Here is a 16,672-nt window from a genome sequence, read left to right as displayed (position 1 = left end):
GTCACATAAGCTCTGAAATCATTTATCTTTTCAACATTTTTGGAAAAACAAACATTTAACTTATCACCTTTACCTCATGTCATTTCTCTTTGAAATGACGTTCCTCATTCCATACCATCCATTTCGGATCACGATATTTTTCATGAACACTTGCATGTGCATTTTTCCTTTTGATTGCGTTCCTTTTTGTAATTCATTTTTGGAATAAGAGGCTGAAGCTGGCATGGCATGGCTGGAACGAAAAGCTGGTTCGTTTAGTCTGACGCATTTCTTCACTCTGCATCACCCTAAGTGCTTGAGCTGTTTGTTCCAAGCAGGGAACAGCTATTAATTATGTTTCGGTTAAGTTCTTGCCAAAATTTGAGTTCAGATTTGGTTTTCGGTTTCATGTTTAATTTGGCACCCTGTAGAGATATCGAAGTACCAATATTGCAGTTTTTATACAGTGCAGACACATCAACTGTTCTGCCCGGAACATTTCAGTGTCACGCTCCAAAGCAAGTGATGTCTTTGCAAAATGTGTATAGTATTTCAGCTCCCTGTCCAGGGCTACTGTGTGTTGGGGTGGTGGTTCGAGGTGTTGAGGAACTGGGGTTAGGGTACATTGACGTCTGCTCTTGATTGGCGTTGGTCTGCATCTTGTACAGACAGCCCAAGGGCTGCGGTAAAGTATGTTGGCATGGCCTCTTTCGCTGTTGTAGGGTCAGTCAGCCACTCCTTAAAGGTGTGGGTCCTTCAGGTAGTGTAATCAACCATGTTTAATTTGGTTTTTCGGTTAATTCTATCCTGACTGAAGGCCCCAGCCAGTGCCCATGCATTTCTATGAGCCCAGCCTTTCACTATTTCAGTCCTAAAATTGGCCTTCGCCAGAACTTGGCTAGTTGGCACACACTTGCCTGACGCCTATGGTGGCCCTAATAGCAACCCCTTTAGTGGCAGTGTCTCAGCAGAGCTTAGGGGACAGTGAATGTACACACGTCATCACCTGTCGAAAACGTCGTTTTTCAGCCAGCCCAAAAAAGATTTTTAAGCAATAACTGTAGCTCACAATGTCCGATTGCAGTATTGACCTGATTCTAACGTGTGCCTTTATCCCCTGACATTTTTTTTTTCCTTTTTTCAATAAAATTGGGCCAAGAATTGCCCCCGCAGTGCCAATCAGGTGGAAACTGAAACTGCCTTTGCAACATTTGTAAGGTTTACCGCGTAACACAAATGTAGTCCGCGTAAGCTGACATTTGAATAAAAAAATGAGGTGAAGCCAACTTTAGGAAACCAGGCACCATTGTACAACTCAGGCGTTTTTCTTGCTAAAAAATTCACAACTGACATTTGTGCATAATAAGGGAACACAGATTCCAGAAGATCCAAACCAATGCGAAAATTACTGACCATCATGAGCTGGTCACACAGAGTGGGACTCTGTCATGTCCGTTATGATGGTGCACATATTTCGTATCTAATAGAAGGTCCAGTACAATACATGCATTTCACTGACATTATCAGAAGCAAAGACTCACAGAATTTTAAACAGGCTAAATGCATCTTCATGAACACACACGCAGTAGCCTATATTGTGCCTATTTTGATAATGCGCCTACCTCGCTCTGCAGTGCTGAATTCAAGTGCTCTAGACAGCAGTGCTGACATCTTTATGTATAGAAAAACTGCCTTAAAAAGGTCCTGCAACACTTCTATTGCAGAATTTCTTTAGGATTGATCCCCTGGGTTTCTCAGTAAGTTCGGCCAGTGAGCTTCTGTTGCTCTTAATATTTAAAAAGTTAACGTGTCCAGCGGAAAGTTTTTAACACAGGCCTGCTGGAGCTCGATACTTTACCAATTAGGCCACAGGTGCATGCATAACTTGACGGAACGACACTACCATTTATGCTCTCGTGCCAGCTCACACTTTGAGGCACTTAGCACATGTGTCACGTCACATTGCAATAATTAGCCCGTGAGAGGGAACTAGTCTCCCTACTTCTTCTGTGTGGCATCTAGCTCTCCAAAATGCTGTGACATTACACCACCATTAGGATCGTCCCAGTTCAGCATAGATGCATCAGCCAACAAGTGTTGTACCCACTTCAGTGGCGTGTTGCCTGCGCAAGTGTTTACTTATTCTCTCTGCACATACCTGCTAGGTTAGGAATTGGGCTAGTTCTACTATGTGATGAATGTTGCTTCAAGTTTTACGAAAAATAGATACTGTTTGCAAAGATGTTTTAAAGTTGTTGCAGGATAGAACAGCTTAATACTGCAAAACATGCATACATAAAAAAGAAATTGATGTGCAGAGAGGAAAAAATAGTGATGAGAGGGCAGACACGGACAAGCAATAGCCTCCAACTGCCTGATGTGGCAGTCAAACACGCCACATCGAAGAGCTGTACTTGTTTCGAACAAGTTTATGCAGACAATTCCCCGAAGCACGTGAGATCAAAAAGTCACTGTAATCTAAAGAATACATTTTTGGGGGCTCGTCAGTTGGGGCTGTTCCAAATTTGCTGCTGCTTGTGTACTGCATCTAAAGATAAATCATGCAGGGATGGGAACCCTGTGCCAATTGTGCCATCTTGATACTCGAGCAAATTGCCGCGCCAGTTTGCACCAAAAGCGGAAAAATGACCAATATTGTGCCACACTGCATCAAATTGGCAGCTTTGGCTTTGGCAAGTGTTAGTGAAAAATCTCCAGCATGATGCAGAGCGTTGTGTGGTTTTTCTAGGAGCGCGTGTAAAAGTAGCTTTCGTAATCTGGCCACCAGTGGGTGTGAACAGCCACACCCAATTGAGCCTCCTGAATAAAATTGAGTGTAGCAACATTCATTATCTTGCCACCCACACAGCGCGCGAGGGCCAGCAGGGACCCATCTAGTGCTTATCCGCGTCTCCCCCTAGGTGGAGTAGAGTCGCAAGGTTTTGCTGGCGCCGTTTCTGCAGAAATGCGCACGAGCGTCCGCGCACTTCTGGCAGGGCCTTCTGTTTTCTCCCATTTTTTTGTTTAGACTCGCCTTGGTGCCATGACGGTTGCTCTTGATCACGGTGCCCAGCCCCACAATCACGACGATCATGAATCCATTGTGCAAGGCGATAATCGCTATCAGGAAGTTCAAAATAAGAGAGTGAGTGGTGACGGAAGCACATGCGGCAAGGTGACTCGGAAGAGAAGGAATGTTGATCCCTTTAGCTTATTCAGAAGGCTTACAACCTATCGGTCTATGTGAATTCCAGATGTCTAGATGCTCCTAGTGTCCCTAGTGAGCGGCAAAGTGAAGACAGTCACATGCGGAATCTTTCTTTGTGATAGTGCTGTCGTATACCGAGAAATGTCTTTGAAGAAAGCCACTGTGGTGTTCACCAACCCCAGCTTTACAACCTCTGTTGGAAAACACTCCAGCCACTTTACCAGCACAATGTGAAAATAGCGTGAAAAAATGCTTTCAGGCTGCTCATCATCCCTCACCAAGCCCCATTGCAAACTTAGGTTGTTCACTGGAAGCTGTGAAGCACAGTTTAAGAAGTGTTGTACTGAAATAAATTTTCAAGTAAGTTCATTATTGGAGGAGATATAAAGCATTAGCTGTCCTGTTATCATGGCGCTAGGAGCGGAGTGTCGCCCTCTGCCTCTAGTAGCATGCCCAAACGGTGTTGCTTCCCTATCATCTCCCATACTGGATCCAAGGGACGTGCCACGTCTTAAGCCCCACCTCCTTTCTTGTGGTGTACTGCCTTCCACATTGGGCGATTAGTCGTGGGGTGTGACGACACATGCACTACGAAGAAGAATGTGTGCATATGACTGTGACTCTCTGGCTGGGAGCATGCTGCCTCGAGAGCGAAGGAGCGCCATGTTATCTTTGAAAGCTCTTCTCACTGCGTACAGCGTCATAATACTTTGCAGACAGATAGTCGGCGAGTCATGTGTACGCTACGCTTGTTTGTTAAAATAGGCGAACCTGGTGAGGGGCCCCTTAATGCAGCAATGCAAGGTTTTCTAACACCCCACTCACCAAGGTAAAATCTGAATTGGTCTGCTCCAATTTGCTCAAATATGAAAATGTTATCTGCTCCGAATATTGCTACAAAATGGCTTTGGGCATTTCCTCCCACCCGCATGTATTCCACAAAAGGTGCATGGTCAAGGTAATTTTTATTTTTTTTTTCAAATTTCAAATTTGTCTCGCTCGCTCGCTGTCATGTCTGGGATATATCGTGCTTGTACACCAGGTGGTGTTGAGCATTCTCTCAATCGCAGCCTCCATGCTTTGCTGCAAAACCGATTGCAGGCAAATGTTCGAGGCTGTTTCAAGTGTTCTCTTCTTTGTGCACAGCAGATGGTGCATCCAGCTCGGTGCCACCTACAGGGTGTTTTCTTGTCGTCATTGTGCTGATGTGTCGTGTTAAACTCAAGGTAGCTTTTATTATTCATGCTCAATGAAACTTCTGTGATGAAGAAGTTCGACTGTATCAATATTCATTGTCAAGATTGTGGCTGCAAGGGGATGTTTGCATAATGAATGCTCTCTTGTGAGTAAAAAAAAAGATGAACCACGAGACGGTACATTATTGAAGCTACTGAGGGGGTGCAGGCTGAAGAGGTAGGTTTTCCACAAGAATGGATGCTTGTTAGCCATACATTACTAAAAATTACGCTAAAGTGTTCTGTGGTGTTCAGCTCTGTCTCCGGGCTTGTGCGTTTTGTGCACTTAGTTTCGGCAATGCAGATGTATGCATGCCGCCAATTTTTCTTGCACAGGAAGAAATTGATTTCTCCACTGGACAACCCTGACTTCGTTCTTTTGCTGTCTTTATTTTTTTATTTATTTATTCGTGTCTTGCTTTTTGTTTGAATGCCATTGCAGTTGGCATGCATATTGTTACGGTGGAAAAAGCGGACAAGGTCGTGGATGGTGAAGACGACGAAATGGCAACAGCCTCTCGGGATTCTCGGCTGCTGTTTATATACGCCCTGTAAATACACCGTGTAAATAGTTTTGTTCCCGCGACATTTTGGTGGATGTGGTGGGTAACGATCCTGTCACGCCCGTGACCCATAACCCATGACAATATAAAGCAATGTACGTATATAAGCCCTCTATGCAGGTGCTGTAGAAAATTTTTTCCTTTTTCTTTGCATGCTTCCCTCGTGTGGGAGCCTCCTTGTTAGCTATCCTTTTACAAACAATAATTAGTTGCAAGACTGGCCCAGCTTCAACCTTAACATGTATGCAGAATTCTTGCATGCTACACATCAGATGATCCCATCAGGGAGGCTCAGGGTCTCTGGCGTGCTGTTGCTGAGGGCAGAATCATAGGCTCTGTTCAAGTGCATAGCGACTGCCTCATTACAATGTACTTGTGTACTTGGATTTAGGTGCACATTCAACAACCCAGTTGGTCAAAATAAATGCAGGGTCCTCTACTGTACCGTCCTGCATTTAGCCCCACTGCTGCTTTGGTACGTTAAACTCTGTGGCAGCGTGAATACCTCCTCCAGCGCTCGGGATGATATTTCACAAACATTTAACATGGTCACAATTTTTTTAATGCATGGTGCTGACTGTAGCAGGGAGCGGTAGCTAGGTGCGGCCACTGAGAACGGGTGTGTTATTGCATTATCTCGTGCCACATAATCGTCACAATAGTGAAGAACGGGAGGGCGCATAGTGCCTCTTTCTTGTGTCTACACCAGCTCTTGACACGTCTGCAATGTGCAAACGGGACGACGCGAGTGTGCAGGAGGAAGTGGGCACGTGTGCTCCCCACATTATCTGTGCATGCGTGACAGTGTGCATGTTAATTTAGTTAGTAAGCGAATGTTTACAAGTTCATATGGCCAGTAATAGTACTATCCTTACTTTGTACAGCTATTTGCTATTGCAGCTGGTGCTTCGCCTTTCAAATGAAACTGCAACTTTTGTTTTCATCACAGGCACTGGAAGCGACACTCATGTTGCCACGGCTCCACAAATCTGTCTGTCCTACGACTGACATCACACGACATGTGCAGCACCGATAATGAATAAGAAGTAAAGACTCTCAGTGATGAATATGAAGCTATCTATTTGTCTGCATTTCACTATGTAATCACTTCAGCTGCGCCCCTTTGGTGCTGTTCATTGTGCTCAGCAAGCGTTTTCGTATTGCAGCCCATAAAGTATTTGGAGGAACGAGATGCCTTGCTCGAAAGGTGTGAAGAGCTCTCGTGCGAGAACTCTAGGCTCAAGGAGAAGCTGGAGAGTGCCTTGGACTACAGCGCCCAGATGGCCAGGAAACACAATGTGGAATCCAACCAGAACAAGGAGAAGATGGAAGACTTGAAGAACGAACTGCAGGTGAGTTTAAAACCTCATTTCAGGCTTTTTGGTCCCCCTTCTTTCAAATGGTCCTTGGAACGCAAACAGTGCCTTATTGTTACAAAAGCATTTGCTTGACTGAGAAAGTTAACTCATACCCTTGTCTCATAAGCACAAAAATAACAAGTGCCGAATGTTGCATGTTCTTATTGCAACATTAACATCATTTCATGGTATTAATGACTTCCCGACAGCTCAGTTCTCCGTGATATCGGTCCCCTCGTGTCAAATGCTTATTATGCTGAACTAACATGAAATTATGGGAATATTATAAAAGTAAGAACAAGTGATCTGTTCGCTTTAGGTTGCCCACGATTTTAGTGATGGTGTTCCAGGAAAGGAGGTCCTGATATTCTTTTTTTTTTTTTTCGTCTTACTTTACACTATTGGTCTTTGTACATATAAATGCTGGTTTGATAAGCACTTCTGTGCGCTGGTTTTTTCCTCTTGCTGTGGCACCTTTTGGGAACATTTTAAGCTGTTGACAATTGCCCTTTGAAGCGTCAGCATGTGTGTGCAGCCCTTTCTCTAACAGCACGTTTGAAGGTATTGGTAACACGTTTTGTGGCACAAGGCAAATGTTTTAAGTTTTCTCCACATCCATTTTATGGAAGGAACTCGTGGGAGTTTAGTGAACCTGAAGATGATGTTGGTGTCAAGAAGACATATGTTCAGCCTTCAGGCTACTAGCAATCGTCCTTGAATGGTAGTACTGAGGGAGAAATTCACAATAACGGTTGTAGAGGAAAAAAAAATTTTGTGTAGTGGTTGCTTGCTATGTGATGTTGACTGGAGACCACACTTTACAAGAGTATGGTAATAAAAAAAATTACCTGAAGTAAATTGCCTACTTGCCCTATTTACACGATTGTAAGTCGACCTCTTTTTTTTTTTAATTTGAAAATCTGAAGCGCGGGGGGGAGGGGTCGACTTACAATCGAAAGCAAAACATGGCACTGCAAAAAAAGAAAAAAAAAGCGAGACTAGCTGGATATCAGGGGAGCTACAATGTAGTTCCAATGTTATGTTTGCTGTACGGCCCCACCCGTAGCTTTCCACTGTCCTGCACGTTTATTCACTTTTCGGAAGGGTTTTTCATTTTTTAGTTTTACAGCGCACAGCACTCAAGTGGGGGTGTCGATATTTCATGGAAGTGCCGCTGTTCCATTTGCGGCGGCACCCTCAGAACAACGGCACTTGCAAGGAGTATCGATAGTTTATAGAAGAGCAGACACCGCTCGCGGCACATGTGTTTGCCTTTCCCTGTACCTCTTTTGTTTCGTGCATTCGATTTGACTGCCGGGGACGTGCTACTTCCATGCTGCCCCAGTCATGAGTGCTCCGAGCCCACTAAACATTCGGCGCTCGTTCACAACGGCATTGAAGAAAGCTGCCATCCTTTACGCTGAAGAAACAAATAACTGCGCAGGGGGCCGCAAGTTTGATGTTTTTTAATGGGGGGTGCGAGAGTGGCAACGGCAGCGAAGCAAAATTTTCACCTGTGACGGCAAGCAAAGAGGTTTCCGCGGGCCGAAGTCTGGATGCTTTCCGGAGCTGAAGGGCAAGCTTGCGGCGTACATCGCCGAAATGCGTGATCAGACCCTGCCAGTGATGTACGACATGGTCATGAGAAAAGCCTTTGCCGTTTAAGGACCTTGCCTTTTAAGGATCTTTGCCTTTTAAGGACCTGCTCCGCCGTGAGTACAAGTGGCTGGCGGCAGAAGACCGCGAACTTACGCCAACCACACATGTCAAAAGAGCCTCCCTAACGGCTCTGTGTGGTTGGGTGCCTGGTGTGGACTTATGTATGTATGCGAATGCGGAATATCGCTGGACGGTGATGTGCTGTGAAACCGTAGCAGCAGTGACGATGGCAGCACTAGTGAGGAGGAATAGTCCAGTGACCATGCCAGCTACTAATAAATTTTCACACGCGATAGGGGGGGGGGTCGACTTACATTCGAGTCGATTTACAATCATGTAAATACGGTATGCACATGTTCACTTCCGTAGAATTTTGAGCAAGCGCCCCCTCAAGCAAGTCGAAATTACCGGCAGTGGGGGGGGGGGGGGAGTAAGGGGGGTCTATCCCGAAATGGCACCAAAAGTAAATGTGGCGACAACAAAATTTTCTCGCAAGAGAAAAAAATGCAGTAGGCATAGATTTAAAATTTTATTTAACATGAACTTTATTAAGCCAAACATTTGTTAGCGCTGTTCATCACTCTCAAAGCCATTGAAGACTCCTCTGAATCGGTCGAAAAAAAAAAAAAAGTTTGCAGCATTTCGCTTGAAGTTCACTGTAAAATGTTGAGCACTAATGAGACTTCTGGTACAAGTCAAGCTAGGCTGCAGTGCATGGCTCTGACAGCAGACAATGAACTGCGGCTTTGCTACGCTCACATCGCTGCTGGCGCTGCTGCAAATATCGGCATGTTTTCTTCTTCGTGTGAAGTTATTGCAATCGGAAGTTAAAGTGGCAACAACAGTAACAAAACACTGCTGCTTGGCGGCATCGGTGGTTCGTTCGGAAGCGCCATTTGCTGCAGATTTGAAGTGAGCCTGAAAAGGCCTAGCAACGATATCGGTGGCGAGTGATAAGCAGCAGTGAGGCTGCCGGGGCACCAGAGCGTAGCCGTAACCACTCCTCTGTCGCCGAGTGCCTACATCATTGTGCCGCAGAGAGATCCTCAGTACTGTGTGACGGGCAGATCTCTCCTTTTGCCATCAAGACTGCTGTTGGCTGGCAGTCCGCAAACTGCAAACAGCGTGTGGCGAGTTGCCGTATCGCTAACGGGAATGCGCCTTAAGAAAAGAATGAAAGAAAGAAAAGCCAAGGAAACTTCTTTTCGTGAACTGGATGGGGCAGGTCAGTGTTGCCTTGGTGCAGTGCCTGAGAAGGGCGCAGAGCGGGGGGATGCTTTCCTGGAACGGTGCATGGAAACTTGAAATTAGCAGTGAAGTTAGGAGATGGCGCTTGCTCGGAATTTTGTGGTAGTTGTATTTCTTCTGGACTTCCAAAACGCGAGAAATCATTCATTATTGAAATGACCCCGTAGTGGGTAAAAGCTCATGACTGCAAAGGGGTGAACAACCTTTACTTCCCTATTTCTTAGATCTGGAGGTCTGTGCTTGCATACATAAACTTCTGCTTGGAAGTAACTCGAGCTATTTCACTGCTAGTGCTTCATACGCAGCCAAGAGGTGTCTGCAAGCTGCCGTCATGGACAAACTCTTAATGAAAAAATTGCAGTGCCATTTTAGTTCACGAACACGGGTTACACGCAAGCATATGGACACGCTGAACGTGCACAGCGAGCATCGCAGCATCAAAGAACAAACGGAAAGGGGGCCCCAGTTGCAGACGCTACAATAATCTCGACGGTGCAACACCTGGTGTGCCACAGGGAAAACGTATATTGCTACATATTCAGAGGAGAGATGCCACAAACATGCACAACAAGCACCGTGGCATCAAAGTGCGAACGAAAAGGACAAGAACGCCGAGATTTTCTCCTCCACCTCCAGGCACCTTTCTACTCTGGCACTCGCTTCCATTGCGGTGACAAACGTTATTTTGCTGATTTCACAGACAGGGGGGCATCTGTGCTTGCGCGTGAAACATTGCTGGTGCCAAGCATGAAACTACTCCTCCTATTACTGCTTCTCAATTCGTTCATAACATAACATGTCTTGTGGCACTGTGCTTTCTCTCCTTAGCTGGGATGTGCAACAAAAAAATCCACTAAAAAGGGACACCTTCTGGCTAATTCCATGGAATGATTCCTTTTACTGTTCATTGCTCGGCAACCTGCAAGGTTAAAACATCATATTACTTGACAGATATAAGATGCGGCTTGCTTTGATCATTGATAAAATAAATGCATATGAAGATGTCGATTTGCAACTATTAAAAAACTACTGGAAAAACTTGTTTTCCCAGTGGATAAAAAGACTCCCAAGCAGGTCAGATGTCACCAAAAATTGGAGTTAACGCACAGGAATGCGTTGAGAAATGACTAGAAGAACTGGAATTGTGGACGTGACAAATCACTGTTACTAGAGATTGGGGGGATTGCATTCATACATTTTCTTGTGGTGCCATAGTGCAGCACGTGTTGTGCTTAGGGGCCTCTTCACAGGGAAATCACTTTCGAACTTTGTACACGTGTGCTGCTGCTTTCTGTGTGACCTTCGGGGGCTTGCTTGGGTGGGAACTCGCATTCCCTCTCTTGTAACCGCTGAAGCCAGCCACAGGACCGGAGGCTCAAGGAGTTCTCAGACAGCAACATGCGCAGTGCTAACTGAATTCAGGTTGTCCCCGTCAGCCCTTTTTGCTGGCTGGCGCTCCCTAGGGGGCTTCATCCCTGAAGGGCAGTTGTGTACCTGTTTGCTGCTCCTGTTCTCGAGGGTGTGCCAGAGAGATGTGGCTCACTTCGCATGCTTGTTTGTACTGCGCCAGGTCGCCCTCGGAGGCTATTGTGCTGAAGGAACATTTCCTTGGAAGCATGGTTATTGGGATCCATCCTCCCATATAGCAGCATGTTACAGCGTTTTCTAATACTGTTGTGTCACCCTTGAATTGCCGGAGCGCCGGCTCATATAGGGCGTAACAGTCTTTCTTGTGTAGCGCTCTGTCTCGCATCCAACGAAAATTGAATGAGCGCTTGCTTTCGGCGCACAAAATACACGCAGCTGACCTGATCATCCCCTGAAGGCACATATTCTTGGACCTTCCCAGTGGTCTAGATGGCTCCCAGTGGAGTGTGGTGTGATAAATGATAAATACTTATGTTTACTTAAGCAGTCATTTGTGTCGGGATAACAAGTGCCAAATTGGTAATGAGTTTCAATCACCAGTCCAAAATTGACCCTTAATATGCCTTTAACCCTCGAAATGGTTGAGGTTAAGTTGTCCCTTCCAAACATGGTGATAATGGTTGTTGCATGTTATGTGTGCCATAAGAGGCACAATACAGAGAATTATGCCATTCTATTCTAGCATAATATTTGTGCAAAGTTTGATTGGAATTGTCGTCGGAGAATGTTAGTTTCAAAAGTAGGCACAATATGGCCAAGCAGCCAACCCTTTTAAATGTTTTCCCGCCACAAGCCTCCAAAGGAGCCAAATCTGGCAACCCTGCCAGTAAGCCCATCACATGTGTTGTAACCTGACAATGCATAGAGCGAGGAAAAAGTGCGGGGGCCCTCAGAAGTCATGGTAGAAAGCAAGCAATCTATTAGGTGGAATTATGGGCTCCTTGCTGCATGCAATTGATGAATATTTGGTGGCTCATATTTTTGCGGCAGCATTGCCTGCAGTTTGCAATTGTTTTGCTATTTAAGTTCAAAAAGTGTTGGTCCAGTGCACAGCTTAAATGATTTAACGAGTTGCATAACTCATCTGGACGTCATTGTGGCTTGTCTCATTTTAGACCACGAAACAGAGCGCGAAGAAGTTCAAACTGGATGCGGAAGTCGAGATTAAGAAGTTGCAGCAGGAACGACTCAAGCTCAAGGAGGAGAACAAGCTTCTCAAGGCCAGCAGGTTGGCTATTCAACTTGCTGTGTTTTAGAGCAAAGGATGCTTTGCCTTATTACTAGACACTTTGTAGTAGGTAGGTCAGTAGGTATGTTGTACATCTTCAATTAAAAAAGTTGTGTTACCTAATTCAATAGAATCACGTTCATACGTTTTTAAAAAAAAACGTGAGAAAAAATTTACTAATTAGGAAAACATGCAATAAGAAGTATCTAAAAAAATTTTACAGACTGAAATATTGTTGACATATACGTAATGCGAAGCGTCGCGAGGTGCGTTGGTGCATGAGATATGCTGCTGTAATTATAGAATAGATGAGGGGAACTACCTCAGTAGTTCGGCAACTTTGTATTACTGTGCACATCTGACTGGAAAAAGTGGTGAACTTGCCAGTACGTCAGTGGCGCTTAGAGAGTTAATGCTTCAGAGTACAAGGTTTTGTGAACCTTACCCCACTTAATCATATTAATGCTCTAAATTAAAATTTGCATGCTACAGACTGCTTGAAAATCGGAATTTGTCTGCTCCAATCTGCTTCAGAGTGAGCTGTTACCTGCTGTAAAAATTGCTACCAAATGGGCATTCCCACCCCCGATTTCAGTAGGGGCAGTGGAACAGGAAGAGACAGACATCACTAATAACCAAATGTTTATTCTTTCAAGCAGTTGCAATGTAGCATACTGCTCTACAAGAAAAAACGGGAAAGGCTGAACAGCAAGGAGCATGCGTGGAAGTAATAGAACTAAATCGCCCTGATAGGAATGATATCTCCTGCAGTGGAAGTGAAGTTAACATAGTCTAGCTCGTTATAACGAACCTGAGCGTCATGCGACATCTGTTTGTTATATTCCGAAGTTTGTAGCAAGTGCACCGCAGATTAAAAAAGTGGATAGTCAAAAGGCAAAATGTATTTCTTAGCCAAGAAGTCCGTGATGCTCGTCTGTTTCTGGAGTGCAGATACTACTATGAGGGCAGTCTCCAGTTTATTTAAAGCAGAAGTGTACTCTTGGCCAAGGCCCTTGGCAGTGGCAAGTTGCCCGAGGCTCTCTATGTAGCCCATTGCTACAGGTTCACTTATGGGTGCTGGCTCCATAGTTTCGTCGTTATCCGATTCCTCCGCATTGCTCTCCGCCCACACTTTACAAGCGATGCCCTCATCCGTGCACAGTTCCGCAATATCAGCATCTTCATCAGCAGAAATAAAGTAATCTTAACCGATGTAGTGGCCCCTATGTCGGAGTCGATGACACGCTGCCACAGCCGCCGAACTGATCATCTTCGGAGCATCAGGCTCGGCATCAGGCACTGTGTCGACGAAGTCGGCTTTGCGCGAGCAGTTCCACACGCAAGCGGCTGTCACCTCCACCCAGGCCGCCTTCACTATCTGAAGAACTGAATACAGTGAAACTCAAAGCAGCAACTTGGCTGTCAGACGGTCAACAGTGATGAGCAAGCGCCCTATAATGCAGCGCCTATACGATGCCTTAAATGTGCATATTATGCCCAAATGAAGCGGTTGTACTTTCGAAATGGTATTGGGTGGCAGGAAGATTAGAGAGTCCGCACATAGTACGCTGAGCAGTTGTCAGGCAGGAGCAGCACGCCTCTTCCTTGCCTCTTCATGTTGCACTCACTCGCCCAGCCACTCTGTGAATAAATTGTGCGTCATCCACGCCTTAGTATTGTGCCTGTAGCACACGGGTACATAGCTCCGAAACCGACACGGCTTCATTGATTTTCCTATTACAAAGGGCATTCGCCAGTCGCTGCCATCCACATTAGTGCACAGAAGTACAGTAACGCTCACTTTACTATGCTTACCGTCGGCGCATGAGTCACCTTTCATGGCGTGTGTCTGGTCCGGCAACATTTGATAAAATAATGGCGCTTCGTCTGTGTTATACAAGTTCGGCTCCACTAGTTTACAATAATGGCTCGGTTTTTTACGAGCCAAGTGGCAACATCTTGGTCACTTACCGAAGCCGTCTCACCGACAATCGATTCAAAAACAATCCCATGCCACAATTTGGATCGCTGTAGCCAGTCATTGCCTGGGCAGAAGTTGGGAAAATCAGGAAAAGCTTTTGGCTTTGCCCAGCATCATTGGTCCACTTATCGAAATGATGAGAGCTTGTGCTTTGACGAACCATTTAAGCAATGCATCCTCTACGTCCACGTAAGTGGCCGTCCACAGGCGCTTTCTGTTCGCCGAGTCGGCGTCAGAGCCGCGATCTTTTCCTTGTTCTTTAGGATTGTCGACATGGTTGATTTCGACACGTTGTACTTCTTCACCAACTTGCAGTTTTCGGCACCTTAAGACAGTTCCGTCAAAATTGCTCGCTTCATTGACCTGTCCAGTGCTTTTTGTTTCGAGACCGCTACGGGAATACAACTCGGGCCCGACTAGAACGAAGCACGGAAGTGAGGAAGCAGTGTGGAGAGGCCTGCTTTGCGGAAGCATTCAGAAAAATAAACTTCTGGCTGGCGCTGTAGTGCACTTGTTGAGTGAAATGGCGAGGAAGTTGCAAGAAAGGAGAGGGGAGTAGAGTTGCGAGGATGGGCATGAGGGCGACCATGGAAACCACATGCCGACACTCGTGGGCAGTGCGAGACGGCGGGGAGAGGGTAGCAGGCCACGGAACAGATAGTTCGCCTGCTAGAAGTCTTGGGAAAACTGACCGCTGCCGCAAAGGGGTCGGAGGTCATCATTATCTCATATCATGGTGCTGGGTTTACGCCGTCCATTCTCTGTAACCGATCGGCAGGGATTAAAGACGTCTGTTACATGTGTGATTTTATGCCATTTAAATTATGTATATTTTGGCTGTCACACTGTTCTCGTTCGTGTTATTGAAAGTTCGTCTTAAGTGGAGCCGTTACATGTGGGCTCGACTGCAGGTAGCTTCATTTCTGTAAAAGAATTTGCAACTTTTCTGGATATGGAAAGATTTGCATCAGGATATTAAATGTGCGCAGTCATCATGATAGTTTGACACAGTCATTACAAAACGGTTCACAGCCACGTTCAACACAATGCAGCTGCCTTTACTAGACAGTCGCATATGATATCAGTGAGGCATCGTGTATGTCTCAGTTCTATGAAATTACGAATTTTCATTGAGCGCATGCACTCTTGTACATTGGATCACATTTATAAAACGGTGTCATTTCTTTTCTGTAAAACGAATGTACAGTCTCTGCTTATGCCATTTCTACGTATCTTCTTGTGTTGGATCCGTTTCTTTGCACTTATGAAGTAATTTTCTATCATTAAGGCGTTTGTGTATTGGTTCGCAGTCTTTTTATGTGAATCTCAGCTGCCGTTATCAGTGCAGGGGTTCTGATTGGTGACACCCCCCAACCTCTTTCACAATACATTTTAGCATAGAAAATTGTAACCAACCAACAAACCAACTCAATTGGAATCACACTTATGAATGTTCATTGCTGCATTTGAGTGCTCAAAAATTGCACAAGCTCTGCACCATAAAACTCCATTAATCATAATCAGAAATGTGGCAATTCAATTGCAAAAGAAAAAATTGAGAGAGATTGATTAGAAAAAAAAAGAATAGTGTTTACTGGTGGAGTGCAGTACAGGCATTGTGCAACACGAATTTGCTCTATACAGTTCTAAGGAAGCAATGGTGTGCATCTGAGTGTGTGTGGCTAATTAAGGTGCAGCATTGTCCTAACAGTTCACTCATGATGTCGGTCTGTTTTCTCGTCTTAGGAATGACGACGTCGATGTGAAAGAAACTTTGAGCAAGACTATCACAGAATTTGGCGAGCTGAAGTAAGTTGCAGCAGCACCTCACTTGAGGCTGATATCCCTTGGACATGAGCGGAAACGTTTCGTTTACTCCTGCTGCCTGTCAATACCTGTTTCAGGTCTAAAAATGAAGACCTGGAAGACACGTGCAGGTTGCTTGGAGAGGCATCCGACATCGCTCTGGACAGGGCGAAGCGTGCAGAGGTAAGTTCCTGTAGCTCCTCGAGGTGCAGGTCAGTGGATCCTTTTCATCATTGTAAAGCTAGCTTTGCAGCAAGGCAGTATGCCTAACTAATGGTGGTGTAATAATTCTTGCAAACAGCAATTTGCTTGTGTTACGACATGGAAAACCTAGATGTGGCTCTTGTGATGAAACCATGCGCAAAAGACAAGCCCTGGCACTTGGAGCTAACACTTCGTCCTTATTCGAACGATGACCGTTGCTGCCTTTACCTATGCAAATGTTCTGTGCAGAGTAGCAGCACGCTTGCACATTGGGAAAAAGGTCTATTCTGCCTGTAGTGAAATTGCAAAAACACGCTAAGGACAGGACACACACAAGGGCACAAGTACAACAGACGCAGCGCTGCTTTCAACTGACGCTTATTAAATAACTGTCAGGCACTTCAGCTGCATCTTTATCGAATAAAGAACTCTGGCACCTTCCGTGTGAGGCCTTGCCACTTGCGGGCAAGATTATCTGTTCCGTCAGCTTATGTTAATTTTTTTTCTTGGTACTATAGGAGGCTAGCGCTGCCCCGGGGGTGCTCGTGAAAAGTGGCCCGCAGCGCCGCCATAAGAAAGTGCCGTAACATTTAGTCTCCCAAACAAATGTGGAGCTGCAGGGGGCAGTTTTTACCTTTTACGAAATGGCAACATTAATGAGTTTGATGTCTTTCTTTTTCATTTTTCTCATTGTGAATGTCGAAAAGGGTGAAAAGGCTACAATCATCGAGGACGAGTTCAGTTATGAAATATGGCCTAGCAATGTCTGGAGCAA

At 45.3% G+C, this 16,672-nt stretch overlaps 1 protein-coding gene across 7 annotated transcripts in view; it reads left to right on the top strand.

The window, feature by feature from the left end:
• LOC139059068 (E3 ubiquitin-protein ligase TTC3-like) overlaps positions 1–16,672 on the top strand; it is a 181,445-nt gene that overhangs the window by 107,509 nt on the left and 57,264 nt on the right. For all 7 annotated transcript variants that reach the window (XM_070536921.1, XM_070536920.1, XM_070536916.1 and 4 more), the window contains 4 exons: positions 6,152–6,337; positions 11,794–11,906; positions 15,634–15,696; positions 15,792–15,876. In XM_070536921.1, coding sequence (XP_070393022.1) covers positions 6,152–6,337; positions 11,794–11,906; positions 15,634–15,696; positions 15,792–15,876 — 447 coding nt within the window. The remainder of the gene's footprint in view (positions 1–6,151; positions 6,338–11,793; positions 11,907–15,633; positions 15,697–15,791; positions 15,877–16,672) is intronic.

Source organism: Dermacentor albipictus, chromosome 4 (genome assembly GCF_038994185.2).
Source record: "Dermacentor albipictus isolate Rhodes 1998 colony chromosome 4, USDA_Dalb.pri_finalv2, whole genome shotgun sequence".
NCBI lineage: Eukaryota > Metazoa > Arthropoda > Arachnida > Ixodida > Ixodidae > Dermacentor > Dermacentor albipictus.
Note: the sequence above shows the minus strand (reverse complement) of the source record. Positions and strands in the feature narration are given on the sequence as shown.